General features: G+C 39.2%; 1 protein-coding gene across 11 annotated transcripts in view; it reads right to left on the bottom strand.

The window, feature by feature from the left end:
• Positions 1 to 26,451, bottom strand: part of CADM1 (cell adhesion molecule 1) — a 334,280-nt gene that overhangs the window by 47,271 nt on the left and 260,558 nt on the right. For all 11 annotated transcript variants that reach the window (XM_019647440.1, XM_019647431.1, XM_019647433.1 and 8 more), the window contains 5 exons: positions 24,631 to 24,777; positions 22,829 to 22,981; positions 15,929 to 16,066; positions 12,941 to 13,099; positions 311 to 410 (listed from right to left, as the gene is read on the bottom strand). In XM_019647440.1, the coding sequence (XP_019502985.1) occupies positions 311 to 410; positions 12,941 to 13,099; positions 15,929 to 16,066; positions 22,829 to 22,981; positions 24,631 to 24,777 (697 nt within the window). The remainder of the gene's footprint in view (positions 1 to 310; positions 411 to 12,940; positions 13,100 to 15,928; positions 16,067 to 22,828; positions 22,982 to 24,630; positions 24,778 to 26,451) is intronic.

Below are 26,451 nucleotides of genomic sequence, written 5' to 3'. Positions count from 1 at the left end.
GAGAGAGAGAGAGAGAGAGAGAGAGAGAGAGAGAGAAAATAGTTCTGACAACCATGTTAGTAATAAAATAGAACTGGCTGAGATTTCAATCTTAGCTGGCATTTCATTCCCTCCCCCCCTCCCCCATCCCACCATTTAGAACCACAGATATTTATTCCCCTTTTCACGGAATATTCTTTTATTTCCTAAAAAATATTCCATCCTTTACAGCAGGAGACAGGTGACAGGCCAATGAGCTGTGAATGCACATCTCTGTGTTGTGACATTTACTGCTCGCGACCCTCTGCTAACCTTGGCCTTCAGAACTTACTGGGGCTTCCCGATGGCTTCACATGTTAACTCAAGCGCGTCCCCTTCCCGGGTTAGGCCTTGTAGAGGGTAAGTCATCTGAATATGCACTTGAGGCTTATCTGTATGACAACAACAAAAGTATAATGTTTAGCAAATGATAGCATCAGGCAAAGTCAGACTTGCAGGCTGCCACAAACCCCATACTACTAGCGCTTATTCTCTCCCCATCCTTATGCCTTCAGTAACATCCTTCTAATTAGTTAGTAATCCTGGCATTTGCTCAAATTAAATTGACTAATAACTCTAAGGAGTGAACTGCGAATAGATAAGAGATTCATAAGCCAACTGCGCCACATCAAACATTTCCTGTGAAATACATTTTGTTACATTGAAGTTTATCTCCAAACTCACTCAAGCTAAAGGAAACTCATTTGCCTTCATGCTGAGGTGAAGCCACAGATATTTGTGGTGCTCAGAATTGATACATTTTATCATATATCATATATTACTATGTGACAATATGTTGTGACACTGCATATTAATAAGATTGCTTCTTCTATGCTCTTGTTTTCAAAGGGGAAAGGCAAAACTTGTGACTTCTACTCAAATATCTTTAAAAATAAAGAAATGGGAGGTTTTGGTTGCCCTAATTAAACTGTTTGACTTCTCAATGAAAACATATAAGAAGGAAGGAAACTGACAGTCTACTGAGCCTACAATGGTAGGAACTGTAATTGGTGGTGGAATAACCCCAGTTTTAAGGATGAGAACGTTGGTACCGAGAATGAAGTAGTGATACACCTAAGGAGAGACAGCCCCATGAAATGGGTGTTGGGAGGAGTTTCTGATTCAAAACCACATTTCCCAATAGCAATCCATTATTAAAACCAAGTATAGCTTTCTAATGCAATGAAGTACTGAGGTAGGTGATATGAGTATTCTTCTTTTTAGTAGCTACTTAAAAACTGTGTTGTGAGTTGGTGGGGGTATGGGTATGAGACATGAATGGCGGGAGGTGTAGGGAGTAGGGAGGGAAGTGGAAGAGATTGTAATTAAATACACATACAAATCCATTTACCAATAAAACCTGGATGAAACTGGGAGGTTTTTATTCTATTCTCAACTAACAAGCTATTTATTAATCCCTAAACCATTTCTCATTTAATTCTGTGGCTCTGTAAATGTATATTTTTGGAAGTGAACTCAAGAGTAATAAATGTGAGAGGCCAAGGCATCAGCTGGCTGAAAGGTCAAAACCATTTCCATAACTTTACTTTCTCAGACAATCACACCACCTACACAACAGCCCCTTGGCCTTTCACAAGCAGTGGTTAGTTCATTAACATTCATCCTATGCGCTACGGGAGAAAACAGAAATATGGCAGGGCTCAACCCATCTCAACGTGGACCCAGATAAATAAGTCACACAAGGGAGTCCTTTCTAGGGATGACTGCTTCCCAGAGACACGCTGCTAGTCTTCCTTTCTATCAGGGATCTTTCTCTTCTATCTCTGAAAATTAGGTGGTATTCAAAACCTTTGAAGAGAGCCTTCTTGGATAGCCATATACAGTACACACTGTGAGTTGGTAATGATTTCTAAGAAGCTAAGTCATTGCCAGCGAACTTAACAGGCCCGAAGCTCCAGATGACCCGCGTAAGTAACACGGTTCTATTCTTAGACTTGCTGGCAAAGGAAATGTTTAAGAGGGAGATGGCCTAGCGGTTTCCAGATACTGATAACTGGGCTGGGAAGGTAGTCATTAAAGAAAGAGAGAAATACAGGATAAACAGGATGACCTTGAATGAGAACTGACAGCTGGGTGGAGACATGAGCTGCAGACTGTCTCCTGGGCTAAATACAACCATTGGGTGACATATGTGGGTCTATTATTTCTAGTGGTATAACACATACCAAAAACAAAACAAAACAACACAGACAAGAGACCTGCTTCCTTGTTCATACTCAGAAACAGCATCACTTATGGAGTTCCTGCTTAAGGAACCTCTGTCATTCTTATCCATGAACCATTCTGGGTGAGGCTATATTTAAAGCCCCAAATTTGGGCTGCAATGGAACATTTGCTTATAGGTTAATCTCTGATTCATGGAAGGGCTCCATTTCCCATGCGCTGCTGCTGACTTCCGGCCCATGAATTAAGGAGAAGCAGAATGCTTGCTGGTCGATGTAGAAAGCTTTTTTTTTTTTTCCCCTTGTATAATTCACAAGCAAACAGAGAGGGTATATTTTTCAGCGCAGTGCACTAAGGGCTTTACATGTTCAACGTCCATTAATAAAGAGAGTGTTGAAAATCTAATCTACTCTGCCTTTTCAGTACCGCTGAGTTTGTTTTAGTTAAATGCTTTTTTATGTTACTAATGGCTGTTTACCAGTTGTCAATTACTCACATAAATGAGGAAGAACAAGCTAAGGACTTGCTACACATGGGGTTCACGTTTAAAAGAGTCACATACTAAGCTATAGAAAATGCACCTTCGATTTTGATAAGTGATTTTCGTAATTTACTCTTTAGGTTTCTAGAGAAACATCTACCATCTACTTATGGGTACAGCTGCCACATTACCTTAATAGCTGGGTGAAAAGGTAAACATTAATCTTGCTTGCATTATACAGAAAAATGTCCTCCTCTGTTGACACATGCAGTATTTATAGATATATTATCAGACCATGGGGCAGCTGAGCTACCTTCGCGCCCAGGCTAGGAGTCACACAGCAAGTCCATGTGCCAAGATCCCTCCCTGGTTGAAGGAAACTTACAAACAAATCCTGTTCCCTGTCCTTCGCCCTGAAAGAACAACTTAAGTATTCTCAACAGGTGGACTGGAAGCCCTGGGATTCCACTGGCACCTCGAGAACTCAGGGATGTTCAAATTTCCCAGGAAGATCCTGACTACAATATGAGAATGTCAAAATACTGAACACTGCAGATGGCTGACTGAATAGCCCAGAGCTCATCATTTATATTTTAATTATGTTCATAAATCAAATGTTATAACCCACCAAATCTTTTCTGAAACAGAACCAGACTCCAAGATTTATTTTTAAGTAATGAGGTAAGGCTCAGTACATTTTCTAGTTGATCATTTTACGCCTCAGTTGGTGTTGTAAGGCACAAGGCTAAAAGCCAGCTGACACTTTCTACCCAAGTGCAATAACTGTCCAGAAATGTAGCTCTCAGAATGGCTTAATGTCATTATAAAATGGAACTGCTATATAAAAATAAGAAAAATAGTTAGGTCTGTGCACTTACGGAACATTACAGTTACAGAGATGGCATCACCAACAGCCAATCAATTAGGTCGAGGAATCTGAGGTTTTCATAATACACTGTAATTTTTTTTAAAACTCCATAAAAGACATTTAGCAAGACTGCTATAGCAGACAAAACTCGTTCATTAGTCAAAGTTACACAGAGGGTTAAATACCAGGAGGCTTTAGGTCACACTACAGTAGCAACCAATTAAAAAAATAATATTAGAAAGACATTCTGATTTGATGAGACTTTATTTAAATGTACTTTGCTCTGTCTATAAAAGGAAACTCTTAAAGAGGTTAGAATGGCTTCCTGGCAGATTACAATTGATTTCATGCCAGTCTGACCTTGCACCACATTCTATGATCTTTTCAGGAGATGAAATTCAAGACTCTATAACCTGTACTTCACTTTCCTATGTAAACAAAAAGTCATAGTCACCTTCTCTCTAGATCACAACCCTAACGTATCAGGTCTTTAACATTTTTTATTTTAAAAAAGTTTCCTTTTGCCTGGGATGTCATCCTTTTCGTGTACCAGAGAGGACTGCAGCTGAGGCCAAGTGGGAAGGCCTCCCTGATCTCTCAGCCGACCTATTATCTCAGGGGCTCCTGCCATGTTCCCTCTTCCTGAGAAATCTAAGGAGTGTGGGCATCAAATGTTCTTGGACATGCTGACTGCAACCAGGCCCAAACGCTTGAGTGCAAATCTGCCCCTGCAACTGCATTTGGGCGGCAGGCTCTTCTGCGTCTTACTTAGATTTCATCAAATATCCTGAAACACAGGTGACAGTGGGGATTGGATGTCTGTGGAGCACAGGCTAATTGTTTCAGGGCCTCCATGGCCAGTGTATCAAGAGCTCAAGCGTCCAGATGTACTGGCAGAGCGGGGAGAGGGTTTGAGTCAGTGCCTGTGCATTCAGGTGGGGAAGCATTGACTGAAGAGTCTTTGTCAATCACGGAGTTTTTGTCTTTGTCTTTGTCAATTACTGCAGTTTGGGGGAGTGTGACAATGCAAAGAGTGACCTGAGATATGGTTAGTATTAGGGGCTATTTGAGCTCAAAGCAAGAATCAACTCCTACAAATGGCTGCTGAAATGAGGAGAGGACAGCTTTGCACTAAAGGAAGGCAATGTCTAGTTAACACAAGATGATTGGGACTGGTTAGAGGACAAGTCACACTAGGCTCTCAGAGGAGTTAAAGAGAATACCTTGCAAAAGGTTTGCATTCTATCGTCATAATACATTCATGAAGGATTTTCTCTACCATGTGCTTGTTTGCAAGGTGAAGGACCTCCTGCTGTTACATCTACTGTATGAGTTGGAGCACTTCAACTGCACTTCTTGAGGAGGGCTGACTCAAATCTGGTGGCACTGACGTGGAACCAAAGAGCATGTGCCACATTACCACAGTAGAATGCAGGTTCCTCGTGTTGCAACTTGCAAGTAGTTTTGGAGATATTAAAATTACTGTTTACCCAACAGAATCAAATTGTTTTGATATTGTGGCATAAACTTGTTTCCAGTGTTTTTTAATGGGGCACACACTCACAGAGCACTCCTCCATATCTTGGCGAACTCTTCAAAATTTGAAGTGAACACTGGGCAAGAAAATCTTTAATGGCAAGATTTTCTGGGCTATCCCTGGAGCCACCGCCCACTCGGGGCTGTCCTGCGGCGGGCAGCGGGGGCGCAGGGTAGGGCCGGGCTGGGTGAGTGCATGGCTCTGGCCCCATGGCTGCAGCTCTGCTCCGTCTTCTTCATGGTCAGTGCCTGTCTCAACGGCTGGCAGCTGGCTTGGCTGTGGGCGGCTCCATCAGAGCTCAAGGTGCTGACACCTGTGGCTGGAGGAAGCTGCTGATTCTGTAAATCTGCACTAAGGATGAACTTCCATTAAACTCTCCAAGACATGATTAAACTATTGTGGTGCTCCTAGAAGATATGCCCTGAATGCGACTACTATTTTAAATGCAAAACACAATTTTTTTTGTCATAATTTCATCAAAGTAGCATAATCTGTGCCTCTGTTTTTGGTAGTCACTGATGGTCTATGGATAACATTCCATTTTTTCAGCATGAAACCCAACACTTCAAATCCCTAAAGCGGTGTCAAATTTATGATTAATAAAAACATTTATTGTAATGAAAAAAGATTTTCTGCATAAGAATGTTAGCTCTGTAAAAGGAAAAGTTTTTGGGTTTTTTTGGATCTCTGGTGGCTAGAACAGTGCTAATGTCTGGCCCACAGTAGCCATTGAATACTTATTTGCTAAATGAATGAATGAGAAAAACAGAGAAATGTTAGGGTATGTATTTCTACTGCTAGATTTGCTGATTAAAAGAAAATTAGACCATGAATCCATCTTATTCCTGTTAAGATAAACAACGCACATTACAATTTTCAAGAGTTTATTTAAGCATACGCCAATTTGAATCGGGCAGCACAAAACTCAAAGTGCTCCACCAGTAGGCGCTAGGAGAAAGGTTTTTTTATAGAGAAGATGAGGAAACAAAGGAAGGAAATTATTAGATTTCTATAGCTTAATTAGTTGCCTTATTTGGGAACACCTAATTGACTATGATTGGTTTTGCTTGAGTTTTCATTTTCGTGGAGTGCTTTGACTTTAGTTTTGGCTCGCTTATGTAGACTACCATGGCATTAGAGCCACCTCAGTGTGCTGGCCCACTTGTTTAATTATTTTAACAGCCCTCATCACAAAATATAATTGTATTTTCGTTTTGGAAGGTCAATCCAACTCCCAAACTGTGAAGTTTAGCTCAGGTGCTCTGATTTACATACTTCCATTTCACTACACATCTATTTAGCATTTCTGGTGTATCTCAAGTTGGCATCTTAAGGGAAATCATAAAGGATTTTGTTTGACCATTCTCTTTAGATTTTTAGATGCCAGCTTCGCAATCATTTAACCTTTCACAGAATCAAAATTTGACCTTGAGTTAAGAACCATTAAGTGAAGAATAAACATTAGAAGACTGGTTTCACTGTGTAAGTATTCAATGTCCACAGCTACAGAGACACATCTTTCACAAATACACTAGGTCAGACAATATGATATAGGAAGACAGTAGTAAGAGGCCTCTGTCTACAGGGTGTGCTTGCTGTTAGAAGGCAGAGGCTCTCTTCCTGAATCGTCGTTCAAATCTTGCTCACAACGTATTTGGCTAACTGTTTACTCTTTTTTTTTAAAGATTTTATTGGGGAATTGGGGGGATGGGAACAGACAAGTTGCTGTCCTTTTGTTCTTCAGTCTAGTTGTGGAGGACGTTGCTTCACTGGCTCAAGTTGGCACCATCATTGCACTCTTCCCGGGCGAGGCACATCAGTCGCTGGCTTCTGGACGGCTGCTCACAGCAGCTGCTGGCCGCTCACGTTGGCTGCTGGCTACACATGGTAGCCCATAGCAACCCACTGCCACAGGGGCTGCAGCCTATGCCGTCGCCGGTGACTCACAGCAGTCCATCTCCAGGTTGAGCTGTTGTTCAGCATCTTAGCTGTAGAGGGCAGTGTCACTGGCCCTCATATGTGGGATCCGAACTGGGGCCCTCTGGCATCCCAAGCCAGTTCTTAACCACCGCGCCACGCGGCCGGCACCCGTTTACTCCTTATATTTTGAACATTGGGTCCTCAGCCCCCTGCTTGCTGTGGCACCGCTGAACGCATCACTAACAACCTAGCGAGTCAATAATATCAGAAACTTGCACCCACTACTACAACTCTGTGCGACCACACAGAACGACAGGTTAAAACATTAGTTTGAATCAGGGGGGCTCTATGCCTTATTTCTCATGAGGAAAAATAAAATACTGAAATAACTTTCCTGAAACGCAATTCATTGCTTTAAAAAAAATAAATAAATAAAAGGGGGGAGTGGGAGGAAGTATATTTTGTTGGGGGAGGGGGGGAAGACACTGGAGATCAAGGAGAAACAGGCCAAATCTGAAAACTCCAGCTATTATGCTTTGAAGAGCAAGACCTAAGAACAGAATTGATGGGGGAACAGATGTGGTATAGGAGCTGCTCTTGGAAATTATGTCTTACGCTCCCCTCCAAACGGGAAAGACTTTCCAATTTCCAGGTTTTTCTCTCTCCTTCACTGCAGGGCACTATCGATACCAGAGAAACATTTATTTTGGTGCAGATAAAGAACAGGTTTTGATCATCTCCTCAATGCCCAATTTTCCCTCAGTTGAGGGAATGAAAGAAAAACACTAGCCTTCTCTAGACCTTGGATGAACAGGAATATAGATTTACAAAATACCTGACTATATCGAGTCAATAAAACTAATTTTGAAAATGATGCCCACGTGCATGATTAACTGTCAGATGATAATCATAGCAGGGAAGACATTCAAACGCCCATTTCTAGAGTCTTTGTTTTCATGCTCCCTTTGAAAACTCATCTCTTTTTTTTTTTTTTACAAATACGCACACATACAAAACCCTTGCAAAATCAGTTCCACAAAAACATTTTAATGAGCAAAGCTATGATGGGGGAAAGCAAAAGACACACAGCAGTAATTGAAGAGCTTCAGATTCACCTCAGTCCAGAGTAAGGCTTTCCCCCCTTTGCACAGCAATCTGAATTCCACACTGAGGGTCACAGCTTTTCTTTGAATTCCCAGCTTATGTCGCTACGTGTTGCCACCTTGATGCTATTTAGACAGTTTTCTTTTAACGTACAGTGAACTGTTCTCGTTTAAGCAGGCTTTTATTTGACAAGAGTACGTTCCCTCAGATCTGAAGCTCTACTAACTGGGCTACAACTGTATCATGCTCTGCTATAATCAACCATGTTGTAAATTCGAGCAACACTACGTACCCAGACATTCGGAAGAAAAAAATGCACAGAAAGAGTTGAGGGTCATATAGCTCAGAACATTCAAAAGCAAAACTATTCTCTGCCTAACAGCTAAGGCAAGAGAGCTTTGAATTCCAGCTCGCGAGCATAATTATTTTCTGTTTTAAACATTTAACTGCGTGCTGCTGCTGTACCCTTGCCGAGTCTCAGAATGAAAGCTAGAAAACTAAGAGCCCTACTGTATGTTCTTCACTCCCAGCAACGTTCCTATGAGAAAACCTTATTAATGAGCTTGCAAACGAGCACCCAACAGGGAAATGTCACAAACAAGAGCAGCTAATGCCCCAGAAAATCAAATAACTGAACACTTGGCTGATTGTGGTGCCTTTCATATTTATAATAAAAAAGGGGGAGGGGGAACTTTAATTCACTAATTCTGACGGGGTCAACACCTTGCTGAACAAAACAACTCATTTATTTATGTTCAGAAATCTCCAGATGATAAATTACATTGATGTTAATCACTTCAATGCATACTACACAATTAATATCTGTACTCACCAAAAACTTAAGGATTATTAAAAGTATGACAGCATACACATCTGGCTGATTTTTCACATAATTGGGCACAACAATTTCTCCTGGTACCACAATAAGGGTCCTAACAAACAAACATTGCAAAATTCTGTGTTCAATTAATTAGGACTTAAATCCACAAGACAAAAGCAATTCCAAGCTGTAGCTCAAGCCTTGTCTTTTACGCAATATGGTAGCACTACATTCATTTAACCCCCACTTCTTCTCCTGTCATATTTAAAGTAAGATATTTAATGGCATACAATGTAGATTTTCATTATTTCATTTCGTTTTTTAAAAACAGTAATTTTTAGGAGGAGATAATTTATAAAGAATTCAAATCTATTTTGTGTCATCTATCCCTCTTCATATCCTGGTTAACATCCATTCCTTTTAGATAAGGTAGAGAGAGGGTTCCGTAAGCCTTGCTGTAGAGCAAAATGGGCCAGGTTGAACCAAATGAGTACAGTTAATACCAATCCTATCCGGTTAGATTTGCCCGCAGGGTAATCTTATCCACCCAGAGTAGAGCAATTCTTAGTCTGAGGTACATGGATGAGTTCAATATTTCCTGGTGGTGAGTTAATATTTATCACTTATAATATAAGAAATCTTTTGAGGTGGCAAAGGAAAAACAACATTTAAAAATAACAGTTGTATAACTATTTTACTGTTTATTAGATGTAACATACATAGAAAACAAAACTCATAACTTCATAGGTATTTTTACATAGGTCTTGGGTAGGCTAAAGCAATAAAGTGACTTAAATTCTAAATAGGGCAAGAATAGAGATAACCTGTTGATATGGTAAAACTTCTGAAAATGGCCCTCCAATAACTGAAGTTAGGTAAACTCTGTAAGGTCAACAGCCTTCTTAAATTGCAAGCAAAATGTGGTGAATGTGTGATTGTTAAGCTATTTCAAAGCTCTCAGGGAATTTTTAAAGAGGCCAATGATCCCCAAAAGGTTAAGAACTGCTGACTCCAAGAGTTTGAGCCAATTAATAAATAAGGGTCTAATGTTACTCCTCATAGGGTATCCAAAATAATTCAACATCCGTGAGATTGGCTACTGAATATCATGCATTAAAGTATGTCTTCTTTTCTCATGGCCATCAAGACATGGTGCAGCTTGTGTGCAGAGAGAGGCCTCCTTGGGAAGAATGGAGTTGAACCACTGGCCCATCAATGACTGATACAGTTTTGACACCCAATGACTGAGTGCCTTCGCATCTCAGGCATGAGGCTTTTTGTTATTGCATAGCTGCTGGTATTCAAGAAATGTAAAGCTGGTAGGTAATGATGTAGAGAATTCCAATAGTGTTTGAAGAAGCTACTTAAGGAATTCCTGTAAAGTTCTCAGCAGTGATCTAGGAATGTAGGGTGGTGAACTATCGGGTGACTTTTGAGCACAGAGGGTCTTATTGAAGATGCCAAACCAGATTCTAAATTCCATCCAGATTAATATAATGCTTTGTGATTCTTAACCTTCTTTTATGCACAAAGGCTTTTTTCCTTACATACATTCTAAACAAATGGAGTATCAAAGATAAAATGTTTGTAAGAGAACAGGATCTCCCATAGAGAGGTGACATGTCAGTTAAAAATGATCATTAGGTTTGTCTTCATTTTTGGAAGGCATTAGACGCATTTTCCTTCAGTTAAGGGCTAGCAGTACTTCGTAAGATTGAAGTAAAATAGATTTAGATATGGTACTTTAATTCCTTTTCTTAAAGGGACAAATCTCACTTGAATCTACAGAATATGAAAGATAAGGCTCATAAAGATCATTATCAAGTCTTCCAAGGAGTAGGAGGTATATAGTGCTTGAAATTTTGCATTTGGGAGTGAGTGTAATTTTGTAGGTGGGTGGGGGCGATATTCTATTTAGAAGATACTCTGGGAAGCTACTGAAAAGAGTTTAGGGGTGGGAACTGGGTGAATATCTACTCAGGTCTCACAAAGGAGCTAATGTATTATTAAAGCTAATGGGCCCCTACAAGGGAAGTTAATGGATATTAAGTTTGCTTAAATGAATTACATATTAACAAAGTCAAAAGAAATCTACTATCTGCCAATTTAGATAATATCTGATCATTTATGTTTTCCCATTATAGGGACATTACACCACAATAGTTTTCGTGATATGAAAATTATAAGCACGATGCCCATAATGAAGCTACATAATGAAGTAGATGAAATGAATTAACAAGAAAAACCTGCATTATGTAATGTTAAATTGAGCCAAGCTCACAGAGGAAGAAAAGGTTAGAATGGGATGATGGTCTGTTAGAAACAACTTTTTATAACTTTCCCTATCCCCTGTTTTGGTCCATTTAAACACATGATAAAGGCTGCAGTAGGATGAACGGTGACCCTCCCAAAGATACACCCACTTTCTAACCCCTGAAACCTGTGACTGTGGCCTCATTTGCAAAGGGGTCTTTGCAGATGTAACTGTGTTAAGAACCTTGAAATAAAAAACGTTCTGGATTATCTGGGCGGGTCCTAAATCCAATGACAAGTGTCCTTGTAAGAGGCACACAGGGAAAAGGAAAAGGCCATGTGAAGATGTAAACAAAGGCTGGAGTGAAGTGGCCATAAGCCAAGAAGCCTGGAGCCACCAGAAGCCAGAAAAGGCAAGGAAGGGTCATCTCCTAGAGCCTTTAGAGGGAGTTCGGCCAACACCATGATTTCAGACTTCTGTCCCCAGAATTGTAAGAGAATAAATATCTGTTGTTTTAAGCCACCAAGTTTGTGGTAATCTGTTATGGCAGCCCTAGGACAAATAGAAGAACTCATAGAAGGTAATGCTTTTCGTTTATGAGATGCCCACTCATCGCCATCCAACCAAACTCATAATGTTTTCATTATGCATACTCAAACATCCCCTGGTATTTTTCAGAGGCCAAGTTACAAAAGCCTTTTGATAAAAAGAGAAAAGTAGCTACTCAGCCACAACCTTGGTGCAAGGATGGTTTTGTGCAGAAAACAGATACTAGATATTTTTGTTTCACAAGTAGGAGAGCCCAGAGAAGATGAGGAGAACATCTTTAGTCCATAGGGCACAGTGAGGAGATAACCTCAGTCACCACAATACAGCTTTTATTGATGAAGCCATCAAGACTGTGGCACTGATCCCAAATAGTTCCACTTTTAAAGTCACTGCTATAATTTAAGCTAAAAATGGAAGAGAATGCCCAATTTAAAACAAAATGCTGATGTAGAATGGGAATAAAAATCTCTTCTATACAAAAATCGGTACTTATGATGGGGTTAATAAAAGGGGGGAAGGGTGCCCTAAATTTTGAGGTTGACATACAAATGATTATAGTCAATATTCACAACATTTAATTAAGTCATGTGCTACAGCAGATTGGAATCATTTTTAAAGTTTTCAATTTAGGTTAAATCTAGTCTTTTCGAAATCCCCATTGGTACTCTATAATATGACAGTGTTTCAGTAAAGTAATCCTTTGCTTATTTTTCTACCAAGACAACAAAATAAAAATTCTGTCTATACTATATAAAAACCTATGTATTCAAGAAATGGCTTCTGAAGTGATTTTAAGCAACTGCTACTCAATGCCCCCAGAATAAAATGCTCAGGTTTTGCTACGGTTTGAATGTTTGTGTCCCCCACCCCAAATTCCTATGTTAAAATCCTAATGCCCTATGTGTTGGTGGCGGCCTTTGGGAGGTGCTTAGGTCATGAGGATGGAGGCCTCGTCATTAGGATCAGTGCCTTATAAAAGAGGTTCCAGAGAGCTCTCTAGCCCCTTCCCCATGTGATGACACAGCAAGAAGGTGCCAGATATATACCAGGAAGAGGGCTTTCACTAGAACTTGACAAACGCTGGTGCCTTCATCTTGGAATTCCCAGCCTCCAGAACTGGGAGAAATAAACTTCTGTTGTTCATAAGCTAGTCAGTCTGTGGTCTTTTGTTACAGCAGCTCAAATGGCCCGAAACAGGTACTCACACTGTACTTCTAGGTACCGCTGGGTCTGCAAGTTCCCGGTGACGGCAGGGTGCTCCACCTGGCAGATCACTGGGACCCCGTCGTCCTCCTTGCGCACCTTCAGCATCAGCTGACTAGTCACAGTGTACATGTCTGACCATTCCTCCACCTCCGACTTGCCTGGGGGACATGAAACATACCAAGAAGCCAGAGCTGAGTAAATTTCTATCATTCTGATTTTATATCCTGCCCCAACATGACTATTTTAACAAAGATGATGGAAGTCACTTGAGATAAAGGTAATCTGTGGGTAGATGACTGAGAAGTGACAATTTCCTACTTTTCAACCTTATAGGATGGTACTTAAGATATATTTCAACCCCACATAATACATACCATTTTTGTTTACATATATTACATATGTTTCTTCTATCTTAAAACCTCCCATGGAAAGGTGGCTAGAAGTTGAACCATTTTGACATCTGACTGCTCAAGGCATTCAGGAGGAGGAAAAGACAAGTGCTTTTCACCCCTAGAACCATCTGAATTTGAAACCTCTACTAGACTGTCATTTGGCTTAAAATTCCAGGAAAACATCCAAATCCCCTAAGTAATTCAATCAGGAGTAGAGATAAAAACAATCCCCTTTACCCACCCCCATCAGCAACAATTAAAGAGGGAAAGTAACAGAACAGATTTACATAATTGAAATTCTAATTGAAATGTTTAAACTCTGAGACTTTTGGAAGACCACAAAAAAGGCAATGGCAGTGGGTAGAGCAAAGTAAGCTATAGGCTTCAGGCCAGACGGGAGACGCATCCAAGAACACCCAGAAAAGGAGAGAGGAGGCTTCCGGATGGGATGAATAGGCCAAGGAGGCCCCTTTCCTGAACTCAGCACTTCCTGGGACAAGACGCACCATTAACTTTCTTTTAATGTTTTGTATTTATCGGTACACATTTAATGGCTCAATTCACTTAGAGAGAAAAGCAGAGGGGAAATGAGAAATTCCTTCCTTCCAAAACCATACCTAGGAAATAGGAGATTAAAACAGGGTAAGCTTTTTGAAACTTAAGCTGTTATATATAGATTCATCTGCTTCTAGATATAGATTTTTATATCCCCTTAAAAAGGGCTTCTTCTTTTCTTCCTGGCACTCTTTATTTATTTAACAAGCACATACAAAGCATTTACTTTGGCCCAGATACTAGCTACATGCTTTGCAAACATTCCCTCATTACATCTTCGTAAGAATCACATACCGTATGCAATACTATTATCCCCATTTTAGAGGAAACTGAGGCACACAGCCCACGTTTCCGGTAAAGAACCAGAAGAATTCAGTTTCCGAGCCCCTTGTGCTGGGTACTACTTGCAAGGACACCTTTTGGAAAGGAAAGAGGCGGAATGGTGACATACATGAGGACTTAGGATAACTGACAAAACCGGTCAAATACGGGATAGGCTGCACCCTTTAGCTGATGCAATGGCTAAGGGAGCAGACATTTGAGGATCTAGGAATCAAACTTGGGATGCCCTAGCACTGAGGGAGAGGTGATGGGGGCCGGGCTACAGGAACTGCTTGTGCTGCCATCACAAAATCAGAAAATTTGCAAAGAAACAAGCTGGTGAAATGGGCAATTGAATTACAGGTTTCACAAGAAAAGTGGTATCTGCAAACTCATCAATAAGATAAAATTCTTAGTCCGCTTGGCACAGCCACCATCATAGGAAAGCACATTGTCAACACAGCTGATAGTGCAATAGATGTTAGAATGACTTGGAATTCACCATGGTGAAGACCGTGATACACTTTTTAAAAATGTGTAACATGAGAATTTGGAGTTCTGATTTATCCTGAGTCACAGAGTAAAAGCGATGAGAACTGAGGGTAAAAAAAAACATGCATGGACAGTCTGAGCTCAGAGGACACCTCTGACAGTAGTTCTTCCTGGTCTAAAGCATTCTAGTTCACAGGTCTAGTTCTTTCTAACCATCTTAATAAAACTCTAGCTGTTGGGAACCGGCTGCATCTCAGTGTTTGACATGGCCAAGCACACAGCAATTGTGACAAATTCTGAAGCTCTGACTGAGAAACAGATACTGCTTTATATCTTTAAAAAAATTTAAATTCCCCTTTGGATGCCCCCCAGTAGGATGAAGATCTGACACCCCTTCTTATATTGGTTGGTTAGTTTATCTTAACTGAATAAGTGAGTTTTAGACATATTGCGATAATTCTGTTTTGCTGTTAGTTTCTTAGCAATAGACAAGTTATGCACCTTATAATTCTTAAGATCCTGTTTAGCCAGTAGTGTTTGAAATAATTGCTAAGTCATAAACATCCTTTAAGCACCAAGGCAGGAACTCAGCTCTGGCCATTATCGATAGAAATTGAAACATAGTTAGGATAAGTTAGTCATTAATATAGAACAGATCCGGGCTGTACCCTCTAACAGAAACATCGTGAGGAAGTAAAACTCTGAGAAAAACAAACTTCTAAGGAAAATAGACCCTAGGAAGGAAGGAACATTGAAACTATGTAGAAAACAATTTCCTAATGGGTAAAGGTTTAAACTTGGAAAAACAACTCTGGGAAAAACAGCTCAATGATGTAAATAGTCAACTGCCCAATATAAAAGGGACATGCTGTAAGAATAAAGTGAGACACTTTTCTTGAAAAAGTGCTCCTGTGTCTCCGAGGGTTTTTCTTCTTTTCCTCCCCCACGCCGCCTCCACCTGAGGGAACCCCTGGACCTGTGGGAGCCGGTCTCCCTCATCTAGCTACAGACATCACCATAAACCCTCAAACCACGGAATGAGGACATGAATTAGAACAAGAAAAGGCTGTTATGCTTTAGCCTCAAATACATCAGTACTGATGATATCTAAATGATGATTTTTGTTTCGGGAACATGTGTTGCATTTGTCTTTCATTTCCACAAAGGCATACCCCTGCCGGAACCATGTGCAAAAACTACTTGAGTCCAGGGCAAGGTGTACCTTACCTTTCAGCTCCTTGTTTCCTTTGAACCATCTGATAGTTGTGGCTGGTTTGCTGGCCATGGCGGTGCAGTTTACTTCAATCTCCTCGCCTTCCACTGCAGTGTCTTTCTGGATATCGATCATCAGATTACGTGGTGGGACTACAAATTAAACGTGTGCTTTTTAAACACAGAATCTATTTCTGGACATACTATTCTATTCATAAGAAACTAGCACCATTGTTATCAAAACAGGAGACAAATAATGGACATTCCTGATGGGAATTTAAAACAAACTGCCACTGGAGGGAAAAAAAGAAGTACAAAGTCATCATCAAATAAAGTGAATTATGCAAAAAAATTCAACTAGGAATTGTTGTCCTAAAGTTATCTTATATAATGACCAGTCTCCCATTCTCAAGTTATCGGTAACTAAGTTAGAAAAATATATTCGATCAGTTAAAAATCAGTTATTACAAAATTGACCAGAAAGTAGATATAAAAGAAAGAGGCATACACACTACTGAAATTATCAAACTCACCTTGAAGTCTCTGAAAGAAATAGTCCTCCTTAACCTCAACCCTTGGATGTCAATCTTCATATGAAAGATTCCAAAGTCAACCAGCAAAGATCAAAAACTTGGGAGTCCCTTAAAAGAATCACTCACCATAAACGCACATAGAAAAATTGTGTCTCAGAACCAGTTCTAGTCAATTAAACTTATTTGTAGCGATTCAGAATATAATCATTACTTCTGATGGATGGTGTGGTAATAAAATCCTTTGGTATGAAGATGCAGTAATATAGGAAAAGTCAGTTAATTCGTGGTAACTTTCTATATTCTGAAATCCAATGCTCCAGATTTTGGAAATCAAAGGTGAAAAAGATTACTGAGTGCTTGCAAGTAGATCTATGTATTAGGATTAAAACCGCCCTTCCCTAAGCATATTAAACATATATGTAATAAAATAGAATAAAATATTTTGGGGCTAAAATCCTGGATATCAAGTCAAGAGTATATACAATGATGGTGATGATGAGGAAAGCATCTTATCTTTTATGAAACTGAGTTGACAGTAAAACTTTATATCAGGTACAACTTCACCTCAAGACTGAGCTTCTTAAAATAAAAATCAGTAAGAATACTGAATTCAGTAGTGAATCTAAGAATATGTGCCCTGACCACCATGAATAAGCAAAGATAGTTCTGAGACTTATGATTAATACGTTTCTCAACTCAGAAGAGAAACAAGAAATTAAATATGTATAAACATGCCATCCTGATGATCAAGTTGAATAATAAATCTCTGATTCTGCTTCAATAAATTATGGGATTAAACCACATATTTGGGATTTACAACTGTTCTAGTCCAATATGAAAATTCTACCCACAGGAAGACTTTCATACTGAATTAAAGCCGGTAAAAATTCATACATAGAATAATGGAAAAGTAAGAGTAAAGTGGTTTGTTGCATATGTTTCTCAGCAAGATAGTGCGTGGCGGTGGGGGTGCAACTATTGGCGCAAGAGCGGGCCTCTTCTTTGCTCCACTTGAAAGAGAAAAAGAACAGATTTGCTCAACTGGATGTGTTGCTAAAGTGATATGGCCCCAATGAGTAGTTAAACATGGGGAAAAACTGCCCTAACTTAAATTTTAAGAAAAAAATACGCATAAAGAGAGACAGACTAATATCTAATTTGGAGTTGCACATCTGCCAGTATTTTAGGAGACATAGAAAGGCAGTAACAAAAGTAAATGGGATGACTTCAGCTAGCTCCTTCCCTAATGTAGTTGATCCTTGTTAGATGACAATCAGGTGGGTTAAAGATTTTCATCACACGTACCTAGATAACTGACTAACTAGTGAATACATGGAAAGGCTAGATGTTTAGGACCGACTAATGCTACTTAATGCTACTCAAAATTCTGAGTGCCGTATAATAGGACTGACTATTGGGGGGGGTGAGGGGGTGGGAGGAGGAGAAATGCTATTGTTTAAGCAAATGCTAAAGGAAAGAATTGCAAAAGCCTAAGGAAAATAAAATCTTGGTGAGCTGTGAAGAACAGACTAAGAGATGATAAAAAGGAAACAATTATGGAGCAAAACACCTAGGCAAGTCCTTCCTGCAAATGTAGGAATGAAAGTCAAACAATAATAATTCCTTTCAAGGTCCAGGCAAAAATAAAAATCAAGCAATGAAAATAATTTCTGATGGTGACATATGCAATGATTCCCTATGGGAAAAGTAATTAAGAAATGTAATTGACTGGATAGCACTCAATTTAAGGAAACTCAAATTGAGTATGGGATACTCAAGGAAGTTGGACTCCCTTAGGATGTGACAAAGAGGGCAAATAGCTGAAGCTACTATAATACACAAAGCTCAATTTCCTGGAAAATACTACAGAATGGAGTAGATCAGATTCCAGCTCGCATGCACAACCCTGGGAAAAACACCTTGAAGGTCACTTGGTGGTAACCTGGGAATGTTCTTGATGGGAACAGATCCAGGAGGGGTTAAAAAGTTCCATCCAGCATGTATCCCTGTCAAGTCTCAATGGCATTTAGTCTCATAGTCTTTGTCGGATACTTCTTTTCTGTGTGTTCCTGCATATTTTTCCTTCATTCTCTACTTTCTCCTGCTGAGCCTCAACACACCTTAGCTTTCCTCATCACCTCCACTAACTATTCATCTTCAGTGGTATTACATAGTGGAGGAAGTATTTATTCTCTCCCTAAAATAGAGATGGTCATAATGATGATGGCATGTTCTTTCCACATTATCAATAACGTCTGCTGGTTCAAAGTAAGGAAATAAAAAGGGGTAGGTAGAAATGAGGCCAGAGGAAAATTTACCAATGTCTCTTAGACTTCGTTTGGGGGCTGACAGAGTCACTGGCAACTAACAGGTCCTTATCTGGATTACCTACTATTTGGTATCATCCATGTTAATTCCTCCTTTTTTTGCAACAGATATACAGTTGACCCTTGAACATCACAGGTTTGAACTGCGTGGGTTCATTTATATGCAGATTTTTTTCAATAAATACTGAAAATGTATTTTCTCTTCTTTATGATTTTCTTAATAACATTTTCTTCTCTAGCTTACCTTATTGTAAGAATGCAGTATATAATATATATATCACATACAAAATATGTGTTAATTGACTATGTAATTAGAAAGGCTTCCAGTCAACAGTAGGATATTAGTAGTTAAGTTTTGGGGGAGTCAAAAGTTACATGTGAAGTTGCCGCCCCTAACCCCCATGTTGTTCCAGGGTCAACTGTACTTTAAAGTTCCTTAATCTTCGGAGCGATTCCTGTAACAATGCTAGGTCCTATGATTATCTCCCTAAAGAGCCGAGATCATCTTTAACTCTATGGTTAAGGTAAACCTGTGGAAAACTTCAGAAGTGTTAGAAAATACGATCAATGTAGAAAAATGAAGGACTTGTTTACTATTGAGAAAAGCATCCGAGACGTAATTGAATGATTTTTCCAAGTCCATAAACGTTTTCTCAAGATTGTAACCAGTATTTTTGATCTTTATTCAGATTAAAAGAAACAGTCAAGTATAGTTGGAGGTGTTTGGTTTACAAATGTAAAATAAAATTTGATAGTATGAGTCTTAACGGTTTATTGATATCAGTTATAAAGTTGACTTGCATCAGATTTTTGTTTTTTAAGAGTGAGAAAGCTTTGGAAAGTATAAATGAGATGATTTACATGTATCTTTCTGAAAAAAGGGGGTTGGACAATAAAATCTTTAAGTTTATTTTGGTCTATTAATTCTACCCTATCTTCTCATTTAACTTCATAATGTCTACTCTAATACAAAAGAGGTTAGCAAAGTACAAAGATCCATTTATAAAAAAAATGAGTTAAAACTGCTACTAACCAGAGAATACACTTATACATGGTCCACTAAGCAGACATACTTAGTAAAAACTGTCTGCAGCCATTAATGAAAAAGCCAAAGATATATCTAAGGAAGTGCATATAGATGAAAACCTGAATGAAAATCACGTAGAAGGAAATAGTAGGAAATAGCAAAGAAATGTCAAGGTTCTTCTTAGCTAACCTCAGATCTATAAGAGTGCTAATTATAAACATTACGCCTACAACATTTAAAAAAAATCAGCAATAGCAAGATGAGTCACCTTAATTACAACAAAAGAGGAGTCTTAAAGCTGATCAGTATGTGAAGTCTCACTCTAAGACCCTTTAAAATAATTAGGTTCTCCTGTTCCTGGAATCTTAAGAGTGAACACTAATCTTAGAAGGACAGGACTGTAATAATATTAGGTACTATTATCAGTAACTATATTAATCTTAAAGCACTGTATGCGCTCTCTCGTTCATCTCCTCTGATGAATAGCAGCATAAAGAGAATCCTACACTATGATCTGGAGAAAGACACAAACTCTTCACAAGTGGAAGGCGTGAATGAATATCCTAAAAGACACCCAAAGGCATGCAAAATATAGGAGAGTTTTCAGTTTTTACATGGGTTAGGACAATAAACATAATAGTAACTAACAAATACCCATCTCTATGTCTTATAATTATGCTGAAGTTTTTGCGGAATGTTTCAAACAACTAACAGACACATACACTAAAATGAGCATCTTCAGCCTATCAAGAAGTCTGACAACTGTGTAGATACATATAGAGTCCTTTTCAGAGACTCACAGATGGACACAAAGAGGCTAATATATTGTTCTTCATTCATTATAGCATCTAAAAATTCCAAACCTTGGGAGAAAAGTTTGAATATATGAATATCAGTGGAAATTGTCCAATTTTGGAATATGAGGGACTCAAACACTGATGACAACAATTTTACTTCATCAAGAAATCCTACAGTAAATTCAATAGAAAGACTATTAAATGAGTGTATAATATCTGCAGAAAAGAACAATTACTAGTATTACTTTCAAGTATATTTAAGTTAATGCTTATATACAATATAAGCAGGAACCTATCATTTCTAGAATAATCAGGCCTCCACAGGGATTACAGGTATAATGCCTCTCACAAGGCCAGTGCTGGCATGCTGACTCTCAAGCCCTGGGTGTATTCAGTCAAACTGGCCCAATCCAGTGGGTCTGAGAACAAATGCACCAGATGCTAAACACTGACAGGCAGTACCTGCTTGCCAACAGCCAGACATACTCCTAAAACCAAAGCTGTGCACCTTCAGGGAAAAATCCAGAAAACAATCTAGACTAGGAGACGCAAAGGTCTGCTTCAAAGTCCATGATTCTGGACTCTCACCATGTGCTTTGTAAACTGGGCAAAATGATTAACCTCTGATTACCATTTCTTTCTTTGAAATAAAGACATTCATACTTAAAGGTGTACATAGCAAAGCATTCTGAAAATTTGAAATACCATAAGTATATTCCATTTTATTGCTGCCACTTTTGTGGAAAAGCCAGAAACAATGGTGGGTCTCTGGGCGGATGGCTAAGTTGAAGTCTATGCAGCCAATAACTTGCTCCAATAAGCACAGTGTTTTCAAATACTTCTATACAAGTAGATGGACAGAAAACTACAAATGCATACTTATGATTGTGGTACATCTGCAAAATGCCAAAATAGTCATCCCAGAAAAACCTTCATGGTTACTATTTCTGCAGGTCTAATATGGATTAAAGCTGAAATCAGAGACAAACATGTACACCTAAAAGCTGTCCACCATTAAACACAGGCCACATTAGAAACTGTATGGCCAGACTTGAAACATGACTTTCTAAAATCAGTATTCCTCTTATCAAGAACATATGGTATATGTAAGCATTAGGGACATGTTTTCATTGAATTAATTAAAAAATATTTTCTCTTTTATAGGTGTGTTTAAATAAAATAATGAGGCAGTAGCTCAATACGTATGTCCATAAATACGTATATGTTCACACACGCCAAGAAAATCATCCTTCATATTTATCTTTCCTCTTTAATCTTCATATCATTACACCGAAAAGCTGCAGTCTGCCGCTTCGAATAGGCTTTGATTCATCATCTTCCCGAAGGTGTAAATCAGAGATCTTGCTTCACGCTGTAGTGTATGTCCTTGAAAACTCAGTTTCAAAAATCCCAATCAGCTGGTGCTATGCACTGGAGTATAAGTTTGTCTAAAAGGTGACAAATTCAGACCACTTTCAACACAGGGATATCTGCTGACTATCTCAAAACATACACATAGAAACCTGGCTACTGGGATTTTGCTGAAAGTCACAATCTGGTGATCATAATGAAGACACTCAACTCACTAGAGGTGTCCTAGCAGCCTGTCAGCAGTCCTTGCTTATTATCAGCCTTCTCGCCCTAGAAGCTCTTAATTCTTTCATGTCGAATTGTTGCAGTCTGTGGCAAAGTATGTGTTCATGTGATACGACTTGTATAGCATAATCTAGAGTATAAGCAATGAACAATGCAATAAGGAAAGCTAAAGAAAAGGAGATCAACAATATTAAAACGAGACGTAACTCAGAAGAAAAAAATCATTAAGCAGATTTCAGAACAGATCTCTGCCATGGGGTACAGCTATGAAAGTCCATCTCCTCCTCGCCTGCACAGAAGAAAAAAAAGATTCTAGTGCTTAGAAGCAATGACATTTCACATGGTGAGTGATTCACTTGAGGGTTCTAAGTTCTCTTGATCTTTGCTTCTGAAGTTTGAAGATTTGAAACCCAAGAGCAGGTGGAATCTAGAAAGATTGCTGATGGCCATTCCTCAGAGTGTTTGGTAAAATAGAATAGGGCAGTTTAAAAATTCAGCAAGATGGGTTGGTGATGCTTCCTAAAACAAGTGTAACCAGTACAAGTCGCCATTAACCTTTTCCTTGCTGCTGGAAGTCATCTGGTGGTATAAGCACCACCCCACTGTTCCCCAGGGCAGCCCCGGGTCTTTCTTACCCAGTACTGTGATGGTGGTGTAGCTTTCCTGTGGGGGGTCAGTGTAGAGCTGGCAAAAGTATCGTCCTTCATCAGAGATGGAGACATTTGTCAACGATACTTTGAGTTCACTGCTAGAAAAATTCAGCAACTGAAACCTGCTGTCCTTCAAAGCTGTGAAACAAAACACAGAGTTCGTAACTGTGGGAAAGAGGACAGTCTATTTTCCTTACCTAGGTGAGGAAATGGTCAGATGAGGAGAAAGGCAGCTACGGAGTGGAAACACTGAGTAAGTCTTCTGGACCTGTTGGGTAAGCACTCTTTGTACTTCCTGAGTTACTATTTTGGGCTTCTCTAATAACTGCAGAGAAAGTTATCTAACTCTAATAACTTCTCTAATAACTATTCTCTAATAGTCTCTAAGAACTATTTTGGACAAATAACCCCGTCCAAAAGGAAACTTAAACACACAGGTGAATGTGTGAGTGCGTACCACAAACACACACACACACACACACACACACACACACACACTACACCCTGCCACAATTCCAGGTGCTGCCAGTTTTCAGCACTTATTCATAAATGGTTTGGGATTTTCTATTGGAGATAGGTTAAATGAAAACAGAAGGAAAGGGTGGGCCAGGAGTTCCCTTTGGGCACTGGAAGTTCAGGGAGTAGGACCTACAGGCTTTTTAACTGTCTAAAAATCTGAGGCCTTAAAAACATAGTGGTTCCAACTTATGAGAGAAAACCAAAACATCATTAGGAATTTCAAGTTAAAATGAACATTGTTCATAAAAAAAATGTATAGAAAAATAACCCAATTTAACTTGGATGCATCTTTGCATTTGATATTATTTGCTAGGATTTAGGTGGAGCTGTCAAATATATCTGACCCGGGGCCCACGGAGGCCTTGGCCCTGTCCTGCTGTTTCCTGCTACATTCAGCTTCACAGCATGAAGCTGATTAAGCATGAAGTGCGAAATCGCAGTCATCACACGTATGTGGACGTACTTATTTATATCAAATATTCACTTTTAAAGTCCTTATATTAATTTTGCCAAAGGCTAGATTAGTATATATTGATAAAAAAATCACTCTAAGAATGAGAAGCTGGCTTCTCTCCTTTTATCCTCCTTCATCTTCTTAAATATTCTTTAGATTTATCAACTTTCCACAGGTCATGAATATACTGAGGGGAAGATGGGGGGAGGCAGGCAAGAAGGGACACGCTCATCACCTGTTCTGGTTAGGCACCAGCGCTCTCAAGTAATTTTTCGAAAGATCTGATTCTTATTCTTGCCAAGCCCTGACACCCATTTGAGCCATTACTGTGATATACAATGAAGTTTCGATTATTGACTTTTGTGATATTACATTTGGGAAGATTTTAGTACCTGGATACCTTCATATGCCAGAGGCGCTATGGTGATAGGAGATTTGGTTTTGTCTTTACAGGCACAGATTGCCTTGGAAACTTCAATCTTCAAACCAAACAGATTACCTTTCAGAATGCTATATTTTCCTTGTCTTACCCTATTTGAGTTGTTTGTGTCAGCTAAATATTTGGGACTCAATTGCAATTCACCTTGAATTACTACAATCAATTTCTATTGCAAAGTAAGACTGCTTTACTTTTACAAGGGACCATTCAAGGTTTCTATTAAGTAGAAAGATTATGATTGCATGTCTCTGCTTCCCTCTGAAGAATTAAGCATCTAACATTAAATTAAAAAAAGGAGGCCTTCGCAATCTCTTTATCAAGACAACATGTAGCAAAAAAAAGTTGTCATCAAATACTATAGAAATGGAAACTTACGCCTGAAGTCCCTGAAATAAATGGTCTGCCTGTTGGGATTCAGTAGCTGAATCACAGAGTCGTCACTCTTATTGACTTGGCAGCTGATGGTTGCAACTTCTCCCTCGATAACGGTCACATCTTTTGTAAACAAATTCTGTCCATCACCTTTAAAAAAAGGAGAAGAAAAGGTTATAAAAAAATGTCCATCAATTAAAATTTGGTTAGTGGGATCAATTAAAATGAGAATCAAGAAGCGTATTAGGAAGTGGGTACCAGTAGCAACATTTGGTATGGGTCACATACCTTTCTCCATGGTCCACAAAATGAGTCTATTAATCAGAGATAGATCTAGGGGTAAAACACAACTAAGCCTGGAATCGATATGCTCTCAAAAGTTGTGATGCCAACGTTTCAGCCTCCAGTATTTTATACTAGTTGAGTAGCGTGTTGGAGAGATATAGAAAGGTCAGACAGAGTCTGGCTTTTATGAGGAGCTGCAGCTGTCACAAATGGAGTAGGGGAGGTCTGCATACTCAGCCTCAGCTCACATGCCCTTGAGCTAAGCAATTTGGTCACCTCACAGGAAACTCAAGGGACCACTTAACAGAACTAGGTAGGACAGACCAATAAACAATCTTGTCTTCTTGGTGGACGTCGGCATTCCTAATGCACAGTAGTCCCCCCTTATCCACGGGGCATGTGTACCAAGAACCCCTGTGGATGCTTAAAACTGTGGATAATATTGAGCCCTATATATACTAGGTTTTTTTCCTATACATACATACCTCTGATAATGCTTAATTTATAAATTGGTCATAGTAACAGATAACAAAAACAACTAATTATAAAATAGAACAATTATAACAATATACATTTAACCCTTGAACAACGTGGGGGCTTGTGACACTAGCCTTACCCCATGCAGTCCAAAACCTAAGTATAACATTTCACTCTCCAAAAAACTTAACTACTAATAGCCTACTATTGACAGGAAGCCTTATTGAGCACATAAGCTGTCTATTAACACATATTTTGTATATTGTATGTATTATAAACTGTATTCTTAAAGTAAGCTAGAGAAAAAATATCAAGAAAGTCATTAGGAGAGAAAATACACTTACAGTACTGTACATTTTTATTTTAAAAAATCCATGTATAAGTGGACCCGTGCAGTTCAAGCCCGTGTTGTTCAAGGGCCACTGTACTGTAACAAAAGTTATGTGAACGTTCTTTCTCTCTCTCTGTCTCTCTCTCTTTCTCTCTCGTAATTTTTACATTTTTCAGTCCAAACCTAGTCCTGAATCTGTGTAACCATCCCTTATTTGCAGCAAATCGCTGGGTGTCACTCGTTTCAGGGGATCCCTTGCTGTGTGGCTCAGTGCTGTGTGGCAAAACATGTTGCTGTCAGTCAGAACACGTTTTCTGTTCGTGTTTTCTACCCACAAATTTAATGCCTTTCCTATCTTAACTAAGCAGTTATCACACACTGTGGCTATACTTTCGCAGTTTGAGGTGCAACAGCAAATCTAGCACGAATTTCTTCCTTCTTCACAATTTCACGGATAGAAGATTTGTTCTTATCTTAGCAACCTCAGCATAGGATTTTTTTCTTTTCTTATTAAATCAAGAACTTTCACCTTTTCGTTTAAAGGGAGCACTTTAAGGTGTTTCTTTGGCATATCTGAACTGCCAGCATCACTACTCTTGTGCTTTCGGGCCATTAGTTAAGTAAAATAAGGGTGGCTTGAACACAAGCACTGCGATCCCTTCACAGGCGATCTGATAACTGAGAGGGTTACTAAGTGACTAACGGGCAGGGCGCATCTACAGCATGAATAC

This window comes from Hipposideros armiger, unplaced genomic scaffold (assembly GCF_001890085.2).
Source record: "Hipposideros armiger isolate ML-2016 unplaced genomic scaffold, ASM189008v1 scaffold_111, whole genome shotgun sequence".
Taxonomy (NCBI): domain Eukaryota; kingdom Metazoa; phylum Chordata; class Mammalia; order Chiroptera; family Hipposideridae; genus Hipposideros; species Hipposideros armiger.
This window is presented reverse-complemented; position numbering and strand designations above follow the sequence as displayed.